We start from the raw sequence: 20072 nt of genomic DNA, 5'->3' as shown, positions 1-20072 counted from the left end.
ACTTTGGCAATTCCAAGCTATTTCTAGCTGTTTTACAGCTGACTGGCCGGATAAGTGTTGGCATTCTAGACTTTTAATCAATCACAGTGCTGAGCTCTTGACGATTTCCATCCGCTTTTTAGCTATTCTGAATGCTGACTTGAAGCTATTTCTAGCTGTTTTACAGCTAACTGGCCAGCTGAGTGTAGCCATTTTGGACTTTTTACCAAGGGCAGTTCTACTCTTTTAGCGATTTCAAGCTATAATGCTAATGTGATGAAATTATCAGTAACGTCAATGCACTTATGGCTATTTTTCAAGCCTTTTCTAGCTATTAATCACTTGATTGATGTAGTGCTACAGTTCTTAGAGCTGTCCTTTCAGCCATTTCAAGCTTATTCTAGCTACTTAACGCTATATTGATACAGTGCTGAAATGTGCACTAATATTTACTCAATGCACTTAAAATCACTCCAAACTCAAACACAGTGAGCCCTGCTTAAGTGGTCCGATGACAGAGCCCACGTTTATTCGGCAGCCTAACTTAGGTCGTAAAAAATATTATAAGATTAAGTATTTGTATACCGAAAACCGAATCACACACGAATATACATATCTTCTATATACAATTTGTGACTAACTAGAGATTAAGCTATAAAATTGCACTACAGCCATGCGACAGGCACTGCGATTTCCTTGGGGATTCCGAGTCGTAGGCGTCCTACTTCCTGGGCAGGCGACCAGCACGTTCCAGGGCGGGATCCTCCAGTTCCCAGGCGGGCCTAAAGCCACCCGGATCGCAGGAGCAGGCAGGATTGGTACTGGAATCACAGTCGCACTGGGAATCGGGACGTCTGAGGTGCGGATTGGGAATTGTGTTGGAACGGTTGCCGATGGAGGTGTAGCCCCGGTCGTACAGACTGCAGTAGGGCACCGAGTTCAGGTGGATGTAGTGCCAGACGTCGTGGTAGCTCCACTCCAGCAGGGGATTCAGACGCATCATCGGCGGCCAGTCGTTGTCGGTGGGCTGGAAATGAAAGGAACATCACGTTTTTAATCCAGTTTAAAATATTTTTAACTAAATTGTAATGTAAATTATTTAATTTAAGTAATAGGTAAACGTTTCTCTTTAAATAATTTTGCTACATAACATATTTTAACTGATTTTTAGTGACTAGTAAAAGCAAGACACTTTTGGAACTAATTTAAATTGTTTTATTTTCTCCACTAGGTTTGATTTTAAATTATGATACCTAGCTGTTTTTATACTTTTTAAAATAGTTTCTAAAAACGAAGACTCTAATAAAAATATTTAAGCAAAAAGGTAATTTTTACAAAAACAAACTTAGAAATTTATTTATCCAAGTCAAAGTCCTCATTAATAATTATCTTGTTTTTAAGCTAACATTGTATCTTTAAAAGTTCTACAAATATTATGGAGAAGAATGATCCATTTACTAACAATTAAATATTACAAAGTGTTTGTAAGTAAGATGAAGAAAGTAGTGGTCTTTATGTATTTAAGTATTTGGAATACTAAGAGATTGGTATTCCAACTACATTTTTTCTTTAAAAGGTATTCCAGTAAGAAATTACCACATACAAAACAAAAACATTTATTGATGACCCACAGTAAAGTCATTAACCTTGGGAGGTTCTCAAAAAACAATTAGTTCTTAAAACGATTATGAGGCGAAAATGTTGTTAAAGAATTTTTTTTATAAGATAGGTGAGCTGATTTTACGTGCTTGATAGGCAATAAACCACACACCCTTGAATTGGGTTATGAGTACGACCTTATCTGCAACTTGGCAACATGCTATTCTGAAATTCCTATCAGTTTGATATTCAAAAAAGGGAAACTACATTTTTAGGATTAGTTAGAATAGATAGGATAGAATATTAATAATGCTTATTCATTTGGAAATAGTCTAGATTATCGGTATTGGTTTATATTACTACAGATATTTGACTATTTCTCATAAAATATAAATGAGAATAGAGAGATTTATGTATATTGCCCAGAGTTTATCATAGGAAATTCGAGTAAAGGTTGCTATCATATTATCCTATCTACTTAGTCTATTCTACATGTATGCTTATTTATTTAGAAATATTCTATATTTCCGAAATTGGATTTTATTACTGCCTTCTATGGAGACTTTTCTAGATATTTGACTATTTTTCATAGAATAAAAAAGATGATACGAGTTTAATATTTTCAAGTATGTCCCAGGTTACCAGCATATTATCCTATCTATTATTCTATTCTATATGCTTATTAATTTGAAAATAGTCTGGATTACCGGAATTGGTTAATATTACTACAGATATTTGACTTTTCATAGAATATAAATCAATATAGACAGATATGTGTATAATATTGCCCAGATTTATTCATATCACATTCGAGTCAAGGTACTAACATATTTACGCATCTATTATTCTATTCTATTCATATTCATAAATAATAAATAAACTTATAAAAATGCTGGGTAATTGGAATGGGAATTACTGCCTTCTACAGAGAGTTTCTAGATATTTAACTTTTTTTCATTGAATATAAATGAATATAGGTAGGATCGATTTTAATATTGTCCAGATTTCAAGTACGGTCAAGGTTACTATCATATTGTGCTACCTATTATTCTATTCTATATGCTTATTCATTAAAAGATCGTCTGGGTGTCAGTAATTGGTTCGTATTAAAACCTTCTATGAAGGAGAATAGAGAGTTTTGTGTATGCGATTATACAGATTTCATCACAGAACCTTCGAGTATGATCAAGGCTAACATAATGGTTCTATTTATAATTCTTTTCTACAAACTTATTCATCAAGAAATCTTCTGTATATCAGAAATTGGTTGGTATAACTACCTTCTACACAGAGTTTCTAGATATTTGACTATTCCTCATAGAAAATAAATGATTATAGACAGATATGTATATGATATAGTCCTGATTTCATCACAAAACATTCGAGTATGGTCAAGGTTAACATATTGTCCTATCTATAATTCTTTTCTATAAGCTTATTCATCAAGAAATCTTCTGTATATCAGAAATTGGTTGGTATAACTACCTTCTACAGAGAGTTTCTAGATATTTCACTATTCCTTATAGAACATAAATGATTATAGACAGATATGTATATGATATAGTCCTGATTTCATCACAGAACCTTCGAGTATGGTCAAGGTTGCTAACATATTGCGCTATCTATCATACTAAGCTCTTATCGTTCGACTATGGCTAACACTTTGGGGCTTCACCTGCATGGGCGCCAGGTGCTGGCAGTAGGGATCCGTATTCCGGCTGCCCACGAAGACGGCCCTAATCCGGGGCATATCCGCGGACATGTGGGTGAGTGCATCCTTGAGCGAACCCTCGTACTCGACGAGATCCACGTGATAGTTGAGGACGCAGCGCTCGACAAAATCATCGATTTCCGTGAACGAGTCGCCGGATTTGATATACAGCATGGGAATGTCACCGCTGGAGATGTTCTCCTGGCGGAGGAAACGCATGAGGAGATCGAGCAGGACGGTGCAGTCCTTGCCGCCGTTGAAGCAGAAGATTAGCTCCTCGACGCCATAGATTTGCAGGGTTTGTCTGAAGAAGGTGAATGCCTGGCGCTGTCGCTCCTCGATGGCCAGTCTCTGCTGGGGGGTGATGGGCGGATAGCTTGGGCAATCCTCAGGGGGCACCACATCCCCCGAATCCTCGCCAGAACGTCCAGACATGCTCCTTTGCTCCAAAAACAAATGCTTTTTGCTCAGTGTTCCGTTCGATATTATGGTGTTGCTTGATATTGGGCTGATTTGCCGGCATTGGTTCATGGTGCTCAGTGGGCGGGTGGTTGAGAGGAGGCGTGGCCTTGCCCTGGCCAGCAGAAACGATGACGTCACAAGCTGTTAAAGGAAAGTGATTTAGCAAAACAAACAGAAAACTTTCTCCCGAAATGTGTGGGCGCTCTTGTGTCTGTGTGGCTGACGTTTTTATGTAACTTTGTTTGGCAACTAACTAACTTAAGCCTTGTTAATAACCTGCTAAATGCTTCAGTGGTTGAAGTGCAACTGATTTGGCTTATCAGCCAGCCAAAAATTACATCACATTCGTATCGGAAAAGTAAGCAAAAAAAAAAAAAGCCAAAACCTCAGCCACACACACACATGGGAACTGAACACATGGCTGTCACACACACACACACGCACTTACGCTCACCCAACCGCGCATGTATTTGTTGTTGCCGCGGCAATTACTGGCACATTTAACTATTTTTCGCAGCGACGATAATGCAATTATTCCATTTTGTTAATTGTTATTCCGCGCCAGTGGTTTTCCTTCCTTTTTTCGCCCTTTAAATGCAACAACAAGAGAACGGCGACCACAACAACAAATGCTCGAAGCTTCGCGGTCTATCGGACAGTCAGCTGTTCTCGTGGAGCTATCGATAACACGCGGTGAGAGCGGTAAGTAGCTATATTTTCAAAAAAAATAGCTGAAATTGGTAGAGGTATTTAATAAAAATAAGTTAAAAAACTATAGTGTTTCCTGCAAAATAATGAAAAAAGAAAGAAAAATAATAGTTATAAAATTAAGATCTTCCAAATTTATAAATATCGATGACAGAAATCAATATAAGTTATTTAAAAAATAATTACAAATATTCCCTTTTCTCTCTTGTCAGAAATGAAGTTGCAAAACTTTTTAAAATAAGTTTTTAAGCTTGTATAAAAAATTAAAATAAAATTGTACAAAGGTTTACAAAATATGCCTTTCGTTTATATGCATGGGTATTGAAGAATTTACCATGAATCGTCCACAAACTATAGTTTTTAAAAAAAAAAAATTTCATATTTTTTAATTTTTAGGCATGGAACCGAAATGTTTTCGAAAATTTCTATTAAATCTACCCCAGTTTTTCCGCCTTGCATTGCTAATAAACAATCCCAAAAATGTTACATTTTGTATAGTCTTTATTTTACAAATAACAAATTGGTTTGTGTTTAACAACAACAAAAAGCGCATTAAAAATACGCTCTATACATTTAATAAATGGGCACTGTTGGCGTTTCTCTGGATGTGTTTTCTATCAATTCGTCCTTGTTTTTGTGTTTTTTACTCAGTGAGAAAATATCACAAAAGTGGAGTTTTGTCAGCTTATCAATTTGAATTTCAAATCAATAAATTGATGATTTTTTTTAAACAAAGTTTCGATTTAGTTTTAGCGAATATAGAATAAATCCCATTTAAATTCACTTATCTTAGACATAAATAACTAAAAACTAAGTGTTTTGTCTAGAAGGTAGAATTATAATGGCCAGCAATTCCCCAAGAATATAATTAGAAACCAAAATTAACTGGTTGAAAAGGTATGATTCAATAGATTTGATATGGACAAATAGATTTTTCAAACTGATCAAAATGTAATCTTTTATCTTTTGATGGGTCTAATAGTATTAGGTCCAGAAAAATCTTAGCTTTGTTGTGCAAACATTTAAATATTTTAGGGACTCCTGAAAGCGATTTGGATTTTCTTCAGGTACCAGCTGATTGTCAGCTGTTTGAAACAGTGTGACCTGGCTTTCAATTAAAGCAAAATTGTATAATTTTTTAAAAACCCGATTTAAACGGTGTTTTGTATAGATAAATAATTTGGATTTATCATGTTAATGCTTATCACTGGACCAATTTTAAGGTATTTGTTTATGAATAGATCCCCCCTCAGTTAAAGATCTATGTTGTCCAGAATATTATCGATGAGACCGACGACTTTCTGGCGAAACCGTCGATTCTGCTTGCCGCTCATTTCCTTGAGGTACGGATGCAGGCTGATCAGAAAGGAGTAGTCGGCATCCGGTGGCGAGGGAATGGCTCCCGATCCGGTGCCGAATCCTCCGGTTAAAGCTCCCAAAGCTGGCGTGGCCGGCGGTGGCGGTGGTGTGGTTATCTTGTGATTCAGGTGACTCAGATGATGGCCGCTGTTGCCCTTGAACCACTGCGACAGATCCGTCCAGTCCAGGTGGCTGCCCAAGGCGGCGGCGGGCACTGTGACCAGCGATTGATGATTCACGATCCTCTCCAGCTGCGGGCTCGTATTCTGATTCGCATTCTGGGAGGGCTGCTCCACTTTGATCGCCTGAAGGCGCAGCGGCAAACAGGCGGTGGGTTGCTCTTGATTCTGATTCGGATCCTGCTCCCGGTCTCGTCCTGGGTGATTCAGTTCCTCTTCCTCCTCGGAAACCTGCACATCCAGTGGCATTTCGCTATCGCTCTCTTTGGCCTCCTCCTCATCCTCCTGCTGATTGGGATCCGATGGGTAGTTGGGTGCACTGGATGCGGCATTGCCGGGCTTGCGGAGCACCATTCCCGCCGTCGGGCTACCAGTGGTGGCCAGCGCAGGCAGCTGCTTGTGACAGGATCGCGACTTGGTGTAGGGTATGAGGAACTGCAGGTACTTGGACAGGTAGTATTTGCGCTTCCCGCGGCCCGTTTGGGTGCGTGCCAGTTTCAAGGATCGGAGGAAACTGCTCCTTATCGTGCGCCACCTTTCGCGACAGTTGCGCACTGGAAAAGTCAAGGGGAAAAATGTTTCTGTTCAATATGACGAGGTTAAATGAATATGTACATATATTTCCAGGGTGCTACAAAAAATCTATTATGTATGATGATAGTCCTGAAATGCAACCACTGCAAAGGTTGTCATACATATTTCATTTTGATCATAACTTTTGAACGCAGAAAATGTATTACGTAAATGTATTATTTTTATGTAAAGCTACTTTGAGATATATTTATTTATTTTTTCTACAATTTTAAAAATTCGGCGTTAATTTAACAAAACAATAAAATAAATAGCGCTGTCGTAGAAACGACATAAACGTACATACATATTAGGACAAGTTAAAAAATTTAATTTGTTTAAGTCTGGGATGTATTGTCTTAGAAATAGACAAACTAAAAAGTTTTATTATAGAATTTTTTTTTAATTGCGAACATATAAAAAACCACATTTATTTGGAAATCTTTGCGTAATGCATATTAAAATTAAAATGGTTTGGAAATCTTAATTAAGTTCAAGCTTTGTTAATTAAAATATTCAATTGAACTTAACAAATATGAGTAAAAATAAGTCGTGTGAAAATAACACAAAGATACCGAATTTGTTCAATGACAAACCTATTGAAATTGATAACGTTTGTCAAATGGATTTGATAAAAAAAAAAAAACTTAGATCAGTTCTAAGTGCCATTATTCTGGGAATTTTTAGAAATTTTAAATAGATTTTGTTAATTAAATAAACAAAAAAAAAATTATATGAAAAAAAGCCGTTAAAAAACACTTAATACCGAAACTAAAACCTATTTAATTTGATAACATTTTTAGGCTAATTATTGTTTAAAAATAATTTAATAAAAATTTGAATTTTCCTTGGCAGCTATTTATTTTTTCAAGTGTATTTTCGCAGTGCAGCAATTGCTGAGCAAAGGCAAATTGCAAATGCAAAAGCAACAGTAAACCGAACGACAAACGCAAAAGCAGCAACAAATTGCAAGTAAAAACTGCGCGACACAGTGACACACCTACACAAACAGAAAAAAAACTAAACAAAATGAGTAAAAGAGCAACAACAACATGCAGTTGATGCGCATACCAATGCACAAAAGCTTGCATCATAGACACACACACACACACACACACGCACAGCGAAATGAGCACGCAATTGGCGGCGTAGAAGAAGAAGAATCATGCGGAAAATCATTTGTTTTTTTTGATTTTCTTTCTGCAACACCAATTTACCCGAGTCCTTGATCTCATTGGCCACCTGCTGCCACGCCCTCTGCACCTCCTCCTTTTTGCTATATCCCGGATGTGTGTAGTTCCACAGGCAGGGCTGATTTTCCACGAACTGCACGAACCGCACGTTGAAAACGGGATCGTCCTTGCGGGCCATTGTGACCCAGCACATGCCGTCCCGCTCGCACTCTAACGGTAAGTCACACGCACATGCAGCTCCTCCTCTCTTCTCTTCTCCAGGGGCTCAGCCAAAGGGGGTGTGTAAGCAAGGGGCGCCGAAAAGAGGGGATCCCAGCAAAAAAAAAAAAAGGGGGAAGCAGCAACAACTGCTCGCAGCGGCCGCGCAACCAAAACTGAGCGTAAAAAATCCCATTGCGCGCAAATTGCAAATTGCAAATAGCAACAAAAGCTGCAGCGCAAACACTTTATGCTGGCACAAAACAGCAGCAACAACAAGTGGTAATAGATTTCGGGAGGGGGGTCTAACGACCAACAAATACCCTGCACAGAAAAAAAAGAAGTTAGATAAGATCTACAAACTTTTTTAAAGGATATACTTAATGGGGTTAAATTTCTATACTAAAGAAAATAGCACATTCCTACATTTGCTTAAAAAAATATTTAGCTTATCTAAAAAACATTTTTTTTATGACTGTTAGAACATGAATATAATCCGAAGAAAACGAGTGACTAATCGAAAGTTCAACACATTTTTCATATCATTTTGAAATGCAAATACTTTTAAATTACCAATACACGACCAGAAAACAATAAACAATTGATTTTCATTTTTGTACTTAACAAATACCATTTGGATATCTAATATTACATTTAAATTTTGTAACTTACGCAAAAGTTTATCAAACTAAATTTGTAAAAAAACTCGTTTTCTGTCATTATACTTTTTAAACTATGAATTTTCGAATTCGATATTAGAAAAAAATAATACAAACGAATTTATTTGCATTATAAACCAACGGTTGTAAATATTTTTGTATTTTTTTTTATATCTTACATTTCTAAAACGTGTTGATTACCTTTCGAAATTTTTAGAGGAAAGATATTCCTTGCATCGTGAGCAGTTTTAGTCGAAAAACAAAAATCTTTAAATATTTAGTTAGGTACACATCCTGATTTAAAAATATATTTTCCCTAGGGCTTCAAAATATGTTCCGATACCAAATTTCCGACTATTTCGATATACCCCGATGACTCCGCGATTACCGCATATCGAAAAAATCAACGGCAAACAACAGCTGCAGCAGCGCAATACAAATTGTATAAGCAATGCAATTCAAATGCAGCACTTGCAACGTTTGAGTGTGTGCGGGTGTTTTCGTGTGTGTGAGATAAAAAGCTTTGCCATGACGTCACATGCTGCATTTGTTGCATGCGATGCAAAATATCATTAGAAAGCAAAAACAATCAAAGATAAAAGGGAGTAAACACAAAATAGGCTAAACAGTTTTCGTTATGAAATTCGTATTCCTATATATGCAGAACAATTTTAGAATAAAAAAAGATCCGTTTTTAAGCAAGCAATATATCTTTTCGGCAATCAAAAAGTTTTTTTATGGAATGGTTTTATTTTGAGAAAGATATTGTTAGCATGTTATTTAAATATAATATTTACCTACTTTTTACATTGCGGCATTTAAAAAGATATGTTCGTAATTTTAAAGGTAAACTGGTAAATGTAACACATTTTTTTTAGAAACTAAAAAATGTGTAGGAAGTTGTCTATTAAATTGTATTTTGTGTTTGCAAGAAAATATATGTCTATACATCCAATTAAATTTAGTAATCTATTTTATTTGAATAATCTATGAAACCTGCATGCATTACTAAGGAATACATTTGTTATTTAACCTTTTATATCTGTTACAAGTTTTAAATATTTTTCTATTAAGAAATTTAAATATTTTTAGCTTAAAAAGCGGGAAAAGAAAATCGATAGTTCCCCGCCAAGTTGGGCAATCGAAATATATATCGATGCATTTGCGCATCTCTAGTTGCCCGGAGCATATGTAACAATTGGGAGTATTTTTATTTTTAGGGAAAAACACTTGATATTCTCACGAAAAACATGGCAGCCAGCGGAAAACTGATGCTGAGCAGCGGCCTCTGCCAAAAGCTGAGCCAGGTGAGTAGCTATTACCAACTATTCCAGTGAGAAAACCACAAAAATCGTTTATTTGTCCACACAGTTCACCAGGCACATTCACATGCAACCGGCACTTCTGTCCAGTTTTCGGTCATCCCGCGAGGTTCAGGAGCTGGACAAGTATCCCGATGTGGAGGTGGTGGCCAATCCGCCCGAGTGGCGTTTCGTGGAGCGTCTGCTGCCGGCGGAAACAGTCCCAAAGCCGGTGGAGAAGCCAAAATACCCATCCGGCTGGCGGCCACAGAAGGAGAACGGATCGGAAACTGGTTACTTCGTGGCCAGGACAAAGAATCACATGGTGCCGGTGTATCTGCACACCCGGTTTCGTGGCCAGCGTCGGATCACGGTGGTTCGTCGCGTCCAAGGGGACATCTGGTCGCTGGAAAAGGACCTGCGGGCGGTGGTGGAGCAGTCGCGGAATGGCAAGCTCTGCGCCACGAGGATCAACGAGCTGAGCGGACAGATCCACTTCCACGGCGATCATGTGGACGTACTGCGGGACTATCTCAAGGAGAAGGGCTTCTAAAGATCCCCAAAATGTCCATTTTATACCCCAATAAACTATGTTCTGTTGATTTAAATGGGTTCTTCACTTTACTTAAGATTCAATTACACTGTGACTACTTATACTTAGGGATAAACTTAAAGAAAAGCTACAGTATATCCTTAAAAATTATAGATCTTCTCACCCTATATTATATTTTACAGTATATTGTAAATGGACATGAAAAGTACAGTGATATTTTTAATTTTTGTTGAGATATCTATTTACCATTCATTATAAGATAGATAGAATAAAAATATCTATAGTTTCTTAGTATCTAGTTTGGGATGTCAGGCCTTTATAGATCATATATGGAATTATTTCAAGGAAAAGCCTCTCTTAATTACAGAATATAAACCAAATTCTTTAAAATTTGATCCCCGATCTTGCCAATTAGGAATTTCCATTAATTAGCATTCGAAAGTCGGCTTAATTTTTCCTTTATCTGGCTAAAACACTTCTATGTTTACAACCTTGGAGTTGACAAACTCACACAACTTGTAGAATTGATTTCTGTTGACCGCACATCCACTTGGCTGCAGTTCTCTTTTATTTAGCACTTAACGTTTAGCATAAATTACATACATCGTCTGGATGGGGGGCATTATTCTGAGAGTGGTGCGCGCAAGGCTCTACGACTAAAATCTAGAGGAAGGAGGTGAGGAAGGTGAGGGGCCGAACTCGGCGAACTTAGCCACGTAAGTATAATAAGTCTGGTTCGGGCTCTGGGTGGAGCTCTGCTACAACTACGTCTACGGCTGCTGCTTCCTCGGCCGCGGCCGTCAGGTACGCGTCAGGTGGGCGTAGGCAGCTGCCACGCCCCACCGCTATCCGCTGGCCCCGGCCATTGCCGGCAGTCCGGCCAGGCTGACGCCGACGCCCACGCCGGATGTGGGCGTGACTGTTCCGGCGGTGGCCGACGAGGAGGATCGCTTAAGGGCCTTGCGTATGATCGTCCAGTCCTCCATGATGTCCTCCTCGCGCAGCATGTAAACCACATAGGGCCCCGTGACGGTCACCGCCTTCTTGCGACCCGGTCCGCGCACCTTGCTCTGCCGCTTGTCGGTGCCCCAGTCGGCCCACGAGATGTCCACGTTGTGGCGGTCCTCCTCCAGGCGGCGGATGCGGTCCACGAACTCATCGCGCAGATTGTCCAGTGCCATGTGTTTCTCGCTCTGCAAAAGGAGGGGGAAGTTATTTGAGTATTCTTTAACTTCTTAGCTATAACGATAGTTTAGCTTCGTGTGTTGGCATAATATAGAGATTAAGACTTATTGTTGTCCTCAAAATGGCTAAAACTTCTTTCTAATATAAAGCCAAACTTTGGATAGTTTAGTGCTATATATGGTTTATAAACCTCAAAAACTATACTAAAATAATGGTTTAAAGTTATGTTAATGAATTAATCAAATTAGTATTCATTAAAATACAGAAATTCTCAAAAAATCTATCAGAAATTAAACGAGAAAGGTAATTAGAGAACAAGATATCACTTTTTGACTGTTTTGAAAAGTCCCCTATCAAGATTACAGCTAAAATAATGTAATATAATCATAAACTAGCCTTAAAAGAGCAAAGATAATCATCATTACTCTAATATTGAACCAATCTTTAAAGAACAAGACCCAGAATTTTACATAAAAGCTTATCTCCTGCTGAAATCACTAATCTTTAAATGAAATCTGTCATATTCTGTGCAAACTAGCGCCTAACTTAAACCTGAATCTCTTATCACCATGAAGGCTAATCAGATTCCAGCAACATAATCGCCAATTTGCCCTTGCAACTTTTGGCGCCAAAAAGTGGGGTTGGTGTACCTCAAAGTGCTGGACGGCTGCCTGCTCCTCGGACTGGAACTTGTGCTCGATGTTCTGCAGGCGGTACTTGCGCAGGACGTCCGCCACCTCAATCCTGGTGCGATAGACCTTGTCCAGCTCCTTTTGCGGCTGCACAAACTCCTCGGAACGGCCGGAGCGCACCTCGGCCAACTGTCGTTCGATGAGATTGATGCGCTCGAAGTATAACTGCTCCCGCAAAGTGTTGAACTGCCGCTCCAGGCTCACTGCAAGGGAGGAGGTTCATCATTAGAATTATAGGAAGAACTAACAACCCAATGGTACCCACTCAAATCCTCCAAGTGCTCCGCCCGCTTGCGTTCGATCTCGCTGGCATCCAGCTCCGAGGAGTCGTCCGAGTCGCACTCGTTGGCCTCCTCCTCGTCGGATGTGTCGTGTGCCTGGCTGGAGTTCGAGTGCTCCGATTCTCCGCCAGAAACGTCGCCTTCGCCATCGGATTCTCCGTTCTCTACGGGCATTTTGGCTGGTTTATCGCGGTTCTGCAAGCTTTCGAGGATTCTGGTTCGGCGACGGTCTGCAGGTGGCCGCCGGTTTGAGCGCAATTGGCTTTTTGTTTACCCTGGAGCGCCAAGGAGTGCGGAGTTCGTGGAAAACTTTGTGGAAAAACACAAACTGCGAGCTGTTTGCAAAAATTAGAGATGTGTAAATAACCTATCGATAAGTCGCCTGCTTTGGTTTGGGCAACATTATCGAGTACTTTTTTGAACAATATCGAATATGACCGGGTTGAGTGAATTAAGGCCCATTTTGTTTAGTCTTGTATTTTTAATAAAATACATATCACACATTTTAAAATTAAAAACCAAACAAGCGTTTTTGCAAGCAAACAAATGTGGAATAATTAAAACGCGTAAAATCTGCTTGTTTTTTCAAATAAAATAAAATATTTTGTATATAGACTAATTTATTTTATTAATTTTACAACAAGAAAATTCTATGGTTTTTAATTTTATAAAATCTGAGAATTAAATATATTCAAAACTATAACAATAACCTCTGTATTCTTCTATGCAAATAACCTTTGTAATCTTTTGTGTTAGCAAAAAAACTTTTAAAACGTTTGCTGTTTTTGTACAACTATTTCTGTTAGCAAGCAATGAAAACCCCATAACTTCATTTAAATGAATATACATTTGCTAGCTAAAAATAGCCAGTTGCGATTTTTGTGCCCCACTGTCATCACTAGCTGACGAACGCAGCCGCCAGCTGATGTGTGGCCACCTATCGATAACCGATAGCCCAACGTTGCCAGCAGATATTTTTTTGGGGCCAAGTGGTGGAAAATACGTGTAATATTTACAATAAGCGATCCGAAAACAATATAGTACAGCCGAAAACCAAATGGAGACGCCCACGGCCGACGATCTGTTGCAGTTCCGCGACTACAGCGGCGGTGCCCCGGCCCAGATCAACGTGAACTCACCGACCCACTCATCGGGCGGCGGATCTGGTGGATCCGCTGGTGGCGGTGGTTCCAATAATGCCAACGCACAGCGTCAACGCGGCGATCCGCTGGCGGACCTCATCTACGACATGACCTCCTCGGCGCAGGGCCAGTCGGGGGATGGGGGCCAGCAGGGGCAGAACTCTTCACTGGACGGATCCGCGGGAGGTGCAGGCGGTGGCTCTGGTGGGGCACGGCTCTCCTTCCTCACCATCGAATACTACCAGCAGTTCTTCAACGTGGACACCTACATGGTCCTCGAGCGGATCGCCAACTCGATGATCCCAAAGCGGGCCGCGGGCAACTATCTGCGCATGAACATCGGCGAGAATCCGGATCTGTATGGACCATTCTGGATCACCGTCACCCTGGTTAGTAGCCAAGAGTTGGTCTTGGGATTCCTGAAGGACTTATTGGGTCTTTATAATTAAGAAAAATCATATCTTGAGGGACTTTTTAGTTACATCTTCTGTTTACCTTAGTAGTTTTGTAGATTAAAACTACTTGTAAAGGTGTTCTTCTGCTTATCTTAGTAATTAGTAATCAAAACTATTTTTTCAACCTTTATATTTGTTTGCTATCTTGTTGATTTAATGATTTTTAAAAGGAACCCCAATTCTTAGCAAAGTTGAAAAAGGAAATCCTCTACTGAGCAACTTCATAGATAGGGAGAAACCCCATAAGATGGTACCTATTTACAAATTTACTACATTTCCTTAGAAACAATTACTTTTTGTACTGAAAAAAACTACTTTCCAATGCCTACTTTTAAAGCTATCTTGTATAACCTTAAGTAATCAAATAATTTATATTTTATACGTAAAAACCCCTTAAGAAGGTAGTTTTTAAACATATTACTAGATTTCCAGAGAAACCTATCCCTTTTGTGCAGCTTTATTGAACTAACGAAGTCGTGTTTTATTTATAATGTTCTTTATAACTAGGTAATTAGGCGATGGGTTGAGATTCCTTAAACGTTTCTTGGTATTATTGGTCACATCTAGAATAGCTACTAGTTTATTAAGCTAATTTGGGAAGGGGAATCAGTTTATAAAGATGTATATAACTTTAAAAGGCAATTTTTAAGCAATGCTATAGGAAGAAACGGTTAAAAAACTGATATTTAATTATGGATTTCTTTGTAAATGAGTTAGGATGTATATATACTTTTTCTAATGAATGTTTTATTTTATTTTACAGCATTTTAAAGATATATTTTGTACAAAACAACATTATTAGATGGTTTGAGGATTAATAGTTCTTTAGTGGTTTTAGTTTTTTGCTAAATGTTCCAAAGATAGAATAAATTAGATTATCTAATGAATAATAGGCACATTTTCAGTCAACATCCAAGCAATTTTATAGTATTTGTTGTCTCATTTCATTAAAATTCTTCCGTGATTCTCCATATTAAACTCTTTTTCCCTCCGTTTTCATTCCAGATCTTTTCCATAGCTATTAGTGGCAACATAGCCAGTTACTTGCACCATGCCAACGATGGCTACCGCTGGCACTACAACTTCCACCTGGTCTCCTACGCGGCCACCTGCATCTTCCTGTACGCCAACATCTTGCCAGCTGTTCTGTGGGCCTTGTTCAAGTACAGCCTGAAGCCCGTGGACTCGGCAGACGCCATCGAAACGGATAGCGTAAGTTTGAGTTGGCCTTCCATCCATCCATCTTGCTCACATTCGCGTGTACTTGCAGGCCACATACACTCCGAGTCTGCTGTCGCTGATGTGCATCTACGGATACAGCCTGGCCATCTATATACCAGTATCCATTCTATGGGTGATCAATGTAAGGAATTACCTGTGTAAATGTAAACTGTAATATGAGGTTTTTTTAGGTAGTAGCGCATTGAAGCTATCTGGCTAGTGTTTTGATCCAAGCTGTAGTTTTCCTGAACTCATAGAATTTGGTACCGTTTAGGTGTAAAATTCTATTAATAAGGGAAATTTGAAAAAAAATGTATCAGAATGTTGGAATTAAGTTTTAGTAATGAAGACTTAGTTATTAATTGAATTGTGATTACTTTTATTCAGGTTTGGTTGTCTACTGAGGGTTAGGAAACTATATCTTTACTCTTCCTTTCGGTGGAAACTATTAGAGGATCTTAAAAAGGATGATTTTCCTTCATACTGCTTTATAAGATACATTGAAAAGACTTTTATATATCTTATCAAAGCATTTTTAAGCTGACCTATAAATGTTTATGGCTTAAAATGAGCTACCATACCATATTTCAGGAAACAGTTGGATTTTGTGTACTTATGTTATATATTTTTTGCATCCTCAGTATTAAAGATATTCATGTTTATTAATTCCCCACAGATCTCCTTGCTGCAGTGGATCTTGGTGATCACCGCCGCCCTGCTCTCGGGCACGGTTCTGATTGCCGTGCTGACTCCAGCTCTGCGGAACTCGCAGTTCTCGCTGTTCCTCATCATTGGGATCCTGAGCGCCCATGTGGTGCTTGCTGCCGGATTCATGCTCTACTTCTTTCACAATGCCCCAGACTCGCTGGCTCCAGTTGGAGCTGCTCCGACACCAGCTGCGCCTGCTGTTCCGGCTGCCCTGAAAGCCGCGACCCAAGCGGTCGTCAACGCAGTGCCCGGCAATCAGACCCACTAGGAAGCATTCCGCAACAGCCAGTTCGTCAACGTCGCTGACATTTGTTGTACCTTAAGTTGTCCCTATTATAATATTCGTTAGAGAGCTATGCTTAGGGCTCAGATGATTAGGGTTTAATCCATTTTGTAATCCCCTGGCACATCTGAGCCCAAGCAGTCCGCGTTTCGTGCTTTGTATTGACTTTCTATAACATTTGGCGACTGTATATTTATATTAAATTAGAGGTAGAAGTACGTGTAATACCAAAAAAGAAACAAAAAAAAGCAAAAATCGATAGAACTTTTCGCTGGTGTAGTAAAAAATTTAAAATTTTTGTCTAAGGTTGGAGAACGACAAAAGAATATGATAATCATGCCATCATTAAAATTGTAAATATAATCCAATGTACTTAAAATGATTCTTTACTTGGTTATTAAGGGATTTTTATTAAGAAATTTGTTTACTTTTTGATTTAACTATCTTTGTTTATTATATATTTACCTATCATTTAAAGGTATACTACTATATCAACTTCTCCCGATGATAGGTTTATTTCTTGGCACCCGCTATCTTGGCTAGAATAAATTATACTTTTCCCACCATCATCCATATGGTGAAAGTCCTTTCAGCGGAAGAAATGGAATAGAAAAGGTGGTGTGGAATGGGGGGATGCTGAGTTTGGTTTTGGTTTGTTTTCGGTTTTAGGTTTTCGGGGAAGTTGGGTGGTTTTTTCGTTGCTTTTTTGGGTGGCTGCATGGGTTTTTGGCCAGTCACTGTAGTCACATACACATTCACTCGTACATATATCTATATGCAGGGTTATGTGGATAATATCGGGGGACCTCGGGGGCTTTTCATCGTTTTTGCTGCTGTTTTTCATGTTTCGGGCTTGCTTTGAGTTTCATGCGCTTGGTGTATTTATTCGGGCAATGTGGAAATTATTCGAAGCGCAGGATGCTGAGAACAGGGTGATTTTTCAAAATGGTTGGGAGTTATTCCAATAAATTTTTAAGCGAACTAAAAAAAAAGTTTTATATGGTCTTAAAAAGGAAAAGGATTATTATGGAATATTTATATATTATTTATCATCTTTATATATTTTTATAAAGTTATCCTAACACATTTTAAAGAAAGTACAAAGATATATGATCTATAAAATGTACAAAGGATTGTTATGGGATATGTACATATGTATTATTTATCATCGTTCTATATTTCTATAATGCTATCCCAACACATTTTAAATAAAATAAAAAGATATACATATATGATCTATAAAATGTACAAAGAATTATTATGGAACATGTATGTATTATTTATCATCTTTTTACATATTTATAAGGTTATCCTAACACATTTTAAAGAAAATAACAAGATTTTTATGATATAAAAAAAGTTAAAATGATTATTATGGAATATGAATTTGAATATATTTTTTATTTATCATATTTTATCTTTTTAATATTAAATATTATATATTTCATTAATTAACTAAAACTTTACTTGTAAATTCTGTTTTTAAAATTTAATGTTTGGTAACCTAAGGACACCCCTTATAAGGTTTGGTATGTAATTCACGTACATAGGACTCTATTTCACATATATGTAGTGTTTATGCATGTATGCGGGCGTCTGCTTTTGTGTGAACATGTTTGTATGTATGTATTCAGGATACTTGCACCCACGCACATTTATAGAGAGAAAATTTCTCAATTTCAAATGCAAATATTCGCATAACGCATCGTTAGATTTGACATTTTATTTATTCGTTTTATGCAAGTGAGATGGGTGTACATGGCTCATCTTTCTCACACCTTTTGCCGGTTTTTTCTGTGTAAAAACAAAACCCATTTACTGGAGCCGACAAATACATAGACGTGGTGGGGTGCATAGTTTGGAATTCGGGGCGTATACTTGATGTCGGGAAAAGGTCTTAAATACGATATTTCTGGGGTAAAAATTAAAGAATTTCCATTTTAAAAGAAAACAATGCAGTGAAAATTGTGTAATCTAAGTAATATATTTTATTTTAATTTAAAAACATTTTTAAGTGTTAAAAGTTCTTTTGTTTTCAAAGGTATGGGTAAAAAGTTCTATCAATGAAAATAAAATATTAGTTTAATTGTTTTTTCTATCTTTTTATTTATAAACCTTTCATTTTATGAGAATATATTTTATTAAGGAACAAATAACAATGCTATAGACATTTCTCCCTGTGTATGTGTGTCGAAACGCATAAATATCTCTTGGCCGTATTATATATGGCCACTGATTCGATCGATTTGTGGTGGCATATAGATTAACTGATTTGCCATTCAGCTGATTAGCATTCAAGTGGGTGGATGCGGGCGCCGGAAACGGAAGTCACTCGATGGCTGTTAAAAGTTTTTCGCCTCGTTCTCTGTCTTTTGTTCCTTTTATTTATCCGCTGGCACTTTTTGTTTTTTTGGGGGAAGGAGTGGAATTAGCTGATGTGCAGCGACTTGTGTGATTCCTTTTTTGTTGCCTCTTAAAGCAATTACGCCATCCTTTTAGCTCTACATCCCTTTAACTTTCCTCTTTCTCTTTGTACACAGATGTGTGCACTGAAAAAAATTATAAAAATCTTTTATTTTGGAATTTTTGATATTTCTGATCTAAACATTTATAATTTATTTAAAATTGTTAGAATTATCCGATTTAAAAATCATTGTAAGCGTAAATGAATTAACTCAATGATTTTTTTTTAATTAGAGGGTTTAATAATTAATATTAGAAAGTAGTTAGTACTAAATTTTTTTATTTGTAAATAATAAAACAATATTTCCTAATCTTTGAATTCACATATATTTCCCGCAGTGTACTCTTATGTCAGTTTGAGTGTGTGTGTGAGTGACTTAACCCCTTTGAGCCGCCCTCGTAATGCATTTGAAGCGTTAAAACGCCACTTGAGTGAGGATGTTTGGTCCCGGCAAGGAGCTGCACAGTGTATGGATGTCGGGGGTTAAGGGGCTGGAGGGTCAAGGAGGAGGAGGGTTAAGGCTGCCTGCAGAAGTGCATATGCTAATTGGTAAGTGCACGGCTCAACGAGCACCTGTTGAAGTCAGCATCTCTTTCCTTTAGAATTTCACAAGCAGATGCGGACTTGAAGACCTTATAAGCATATGTACATCCCCCAGTTGGGAAAAAACCTTTTAATAAAGATTTCCTACTATTTCAGCCGTAATCAAAAAATAAATTCAAGAAAACGATGTCCTATAGACTGCAACTCAATTTTATATGTATCTGGCATCTTTTTGGGTTACGCTTTAAGCAAAATAAAAACCAATAAGGGATAGTTTCAATTGACTAGGGTTAATACATTATATAAATATTGATAATATAATAACCACAGTACCTTTTTTTGTAACAATAATTGTAAAATTGTTGATTTTAATAACAGAAAATTGTAAATATACCAAATTTAATCGACTTGAAAGGCACATTTAAGTGATTTTATATTCTAAAACCTAAATTAACAATAAAAATTAATATTTTTTATTCAACAGCAAATTACAAATCAAAAGTAGTAATAACTTAATCTAAATTATACTCAAATCTAACTCCATGACATAATATAAATATAAAATACATAAAATACCTATCTATAAAGATTAAGTATATAATACCACCTAATATTATTTATATATAA

General features: G+C 37.6%; 5 protein-coding genes and 1 long non-coding RNA gene across 11 annotated transcripts; 2 read left to right on the top strand and 4 right to left on the bottom strand.

Annotated features, from left to right (window-relative positions):
* Positions 1 to 473: 473 nt before the first annotated feature.
* Positions 474 to 4390, bottom strand: Flad1 (Flavin adenine dinucleotide synthetase 1). 6 transcript variants are annotated; one of them, XM_017068359.4, is made up of 3 exons: positions 4196 to 4390; positions 3254 to 3892; positions 474 to 1006 (listed from the first exon to the last, which is right to left on the bottom strand). In XM_017068359.4, the coding sequence occupies exons 2-3, from the start codon at positions 3818 to 3820 to the stop codon at positions 701 to 703; spliced, it is 873 nt and encodes a 290-aa protein (XP_016923848.2). In that variant the 5' UTR covers positions 3821 to 3892; positions 4196 to 4390; the 3' UTR covers positions 474 to 700. The 6 variants fall into 6 exon arrangements, with proteins under 6 accessions (XP_016923848.2, XP_016923846.2, XP_016923845.2 ...); XM_017068357.4 differs by having other exon boundaries at positions 4206 to 4390; XM_017068356.4 differs by having other exon boundaries at positions 4200 to 4389.
* Positions 2350 to 3247, bottom strand: LOC136117308 (uncharacterized). The gene is made up of 2 exons (XR_010654785.2): positions 2621 to 3247; positions 2350 to 2417 (listed from the first exon to the last, which is right to left on the bottom strand). It is a non-coding gene; the product is annotated as an uncharacterized lncRNA (long non-coding RNA).
* A 552-nt stretch (positions 4391 to 4942) lies between the features above and the next one.
* LOC108005174 (uncharacterized) lies at positions 4943 to 8086 on the bottom strand. The gene is made up of 2 exons (XM_017068350.4): positions 7785 to 8086; positions 4943 to 6551 (listed from the first exon to the last, which is right to left on the bottom strand). Exons 1-2 carry the CDS (start codon positions 7951 to 7953, stop codon positions 5713 to 5715), a joined length of 1008 nt encoding a protein of 335 aa, XP_016923839.2. The 5' UTR covers positions 7954 to 8086; the 3' UTR covers positions 4943 to 5712.
* Positions 8087 to 9760: 1674 nt separating this feature from the next.
* On the top strand, positions 9761 to 10526 carry mRpL49 (mitochondrial ribosomal protein L49). The gene is made up of 2 exons (XM_017068412.4): positions 9761 to 9924; positions 9989 to 10526. Exons 1-2 carry the CDS (start codon positions 9868 to 9870, stop codon positions 10469 to 10471), a joined length of 540 nt encoding a protein of 179 aa, XP_016923901.1. The 5' UTR covers positions 9761 to 9867; the 3' UTR covers positions 10472 to 10526.
* Positions 10527 to 10995: 469 nt separating this feature from the next.
* Brms1 (breast cancer metastasis-suppressor 1-like protein) lies at positions 10996 to 12988 on the bottom strand. Its single transcript, XM_017068376.4, has 3 exons — positions 12614 to 12988; positions 12307 to 12551; positions 10996 to 11664 (listed from the first exon to the last, which is right to left on the bottom strand). Exons 1-3 carry the CDS (start codon positions 12801 to 12803, stop codon positions 11317 to 11319), a joined length of 783 nt encoding a protein of 260 aa, XP_016923865.1. The 5' UTR covers positions 12804 to 12988; the 3' UTR covers positions 10996 to 11316.
* Positions 12989 to 13573: 585 nt separating this feature from the next.
* On the top strand, positions 13574 to 16817 carry LOC108005184 (protein YIPF1). The gene is made up of 4 exons (XM_017068368.4): positions 13574 to 14160; positions 15232 to 15438; positions 15497 to 15589; positions 16124 to 16817. Exons 1-4 carry the CDS (start codon positions 13687 to 13689, stop codon positions 16421 to 16423), a joined length of 1074 nt encoding a protein of 357 aa, XP_016923857.2. The 5' UTR covers positions 13574 to 13686; the 3' UTR covers positions 16424 to 16817.
* The last annotated feature ends 3255 nt before the right edge of the window (positions 16818 to 20072 follow it).

Source organism: Drosophila suzukii, chromosome X, assembly GCF_043229965.1.
Source record: "Drosophila suzukii chromosome X, CBGP_Dsuzu_IsoJpt1.0, whole genome shotgun sequence".
In the NCBI taxonomy this organism is placed as follows: domain Eukaryota; kingdom Metazoa; phylum Arthropoda; class Insecta; order Diptera; family Drosophilidae; genus Drosophila; species Drosophila suzukii.
This window is presented reverse-complemented; position numbering and strand designations above follow the sequence as displayed.

Excerpts from the sequence above, each read along its gene's own strand:
- Flad1 (XM_017068356.4), bottom strand. Across the intron at positions 1,007-3,253 it reads AGCACCTGGCGCCCATGCAG|CCCACCGACAACGACTGGCC; the intron begins GTGAAGCCCCAA and ends TTTCATTTCCAG.
- LOC108005174 (XM_017068350.4), bottom strand. The coding sequence starts at position 7,953 with ATGTGCTGGGTCACAATGGCCCGCAAGGACGATCCCGTTTTCAACGTG. Across the intron at positions 6,552-7,784 it reads CAATGAGATCAAGGACTCGG|TGCGCAACTGTCGCGAAAGG; the intron begins GTAAATTGGTGT and ends TGACTTTTCCAG.
- mRpL49 (XM_017068412.4), top strand. The coding sequence starts at position 9,868 with ATGGCAGCCAGCGGAAAACTGATGCTGAGCAGCGGCCTCTGCCAAAAG. Across the intron at positions 9,925-9,988 it reads TCTGCCAAAAGCTGAGCCAG|TTCACCAGGCACATTCACAT; the intron begins GTGAGTAGCTAT and ends TTGTCCACACAG.
- Brms1 (XM_017068376.4), bottom strand. The coding sequence starts at position 12,803 with ATGCCCGTAGAGAACGGAGAATCCGATGGCGAAGGCGACGTTTCTGGC. Across the intron at positions 12,552-12,613 it reads GGAGCACTTGGAGGATTTGA|TGAGCCTGGAGCGGCAGTTC; the intron begins GTGGGTACCATT and ends CCTCCCTTGCAG. Across the intron at positions 11,665-12,306 it reads CAGCCGTCCAGCACTTTGAG|AGCGAGAAACACATGGCACT; the intron begins GTACACCAACCC and ends CTCCTTTTGCAG.
- LOC108005184 (XM_017068368.4), top strand. The coding sequence starts at position 13,687 with ATGGAGACGCCCACGGCCGACGATCTGTTGCAGTTCCGCGACTACAGC. Across the intron at positions 14,161-15,231 it reads TCTGGATCACCGTCACCCTG|ATCTTTTCCATAGCTATTAG; the intron begins GTTAGTAGCCAA and ends TTTTCATTCCAG. Across the intron at positions 15,439-15,496 it reads ACGCCATCGAAACGGATAGC|GCCACATACACTCCGAGTCT; the intron begins GTAAGTTTGAGT and ends GTGTACTTGCAG.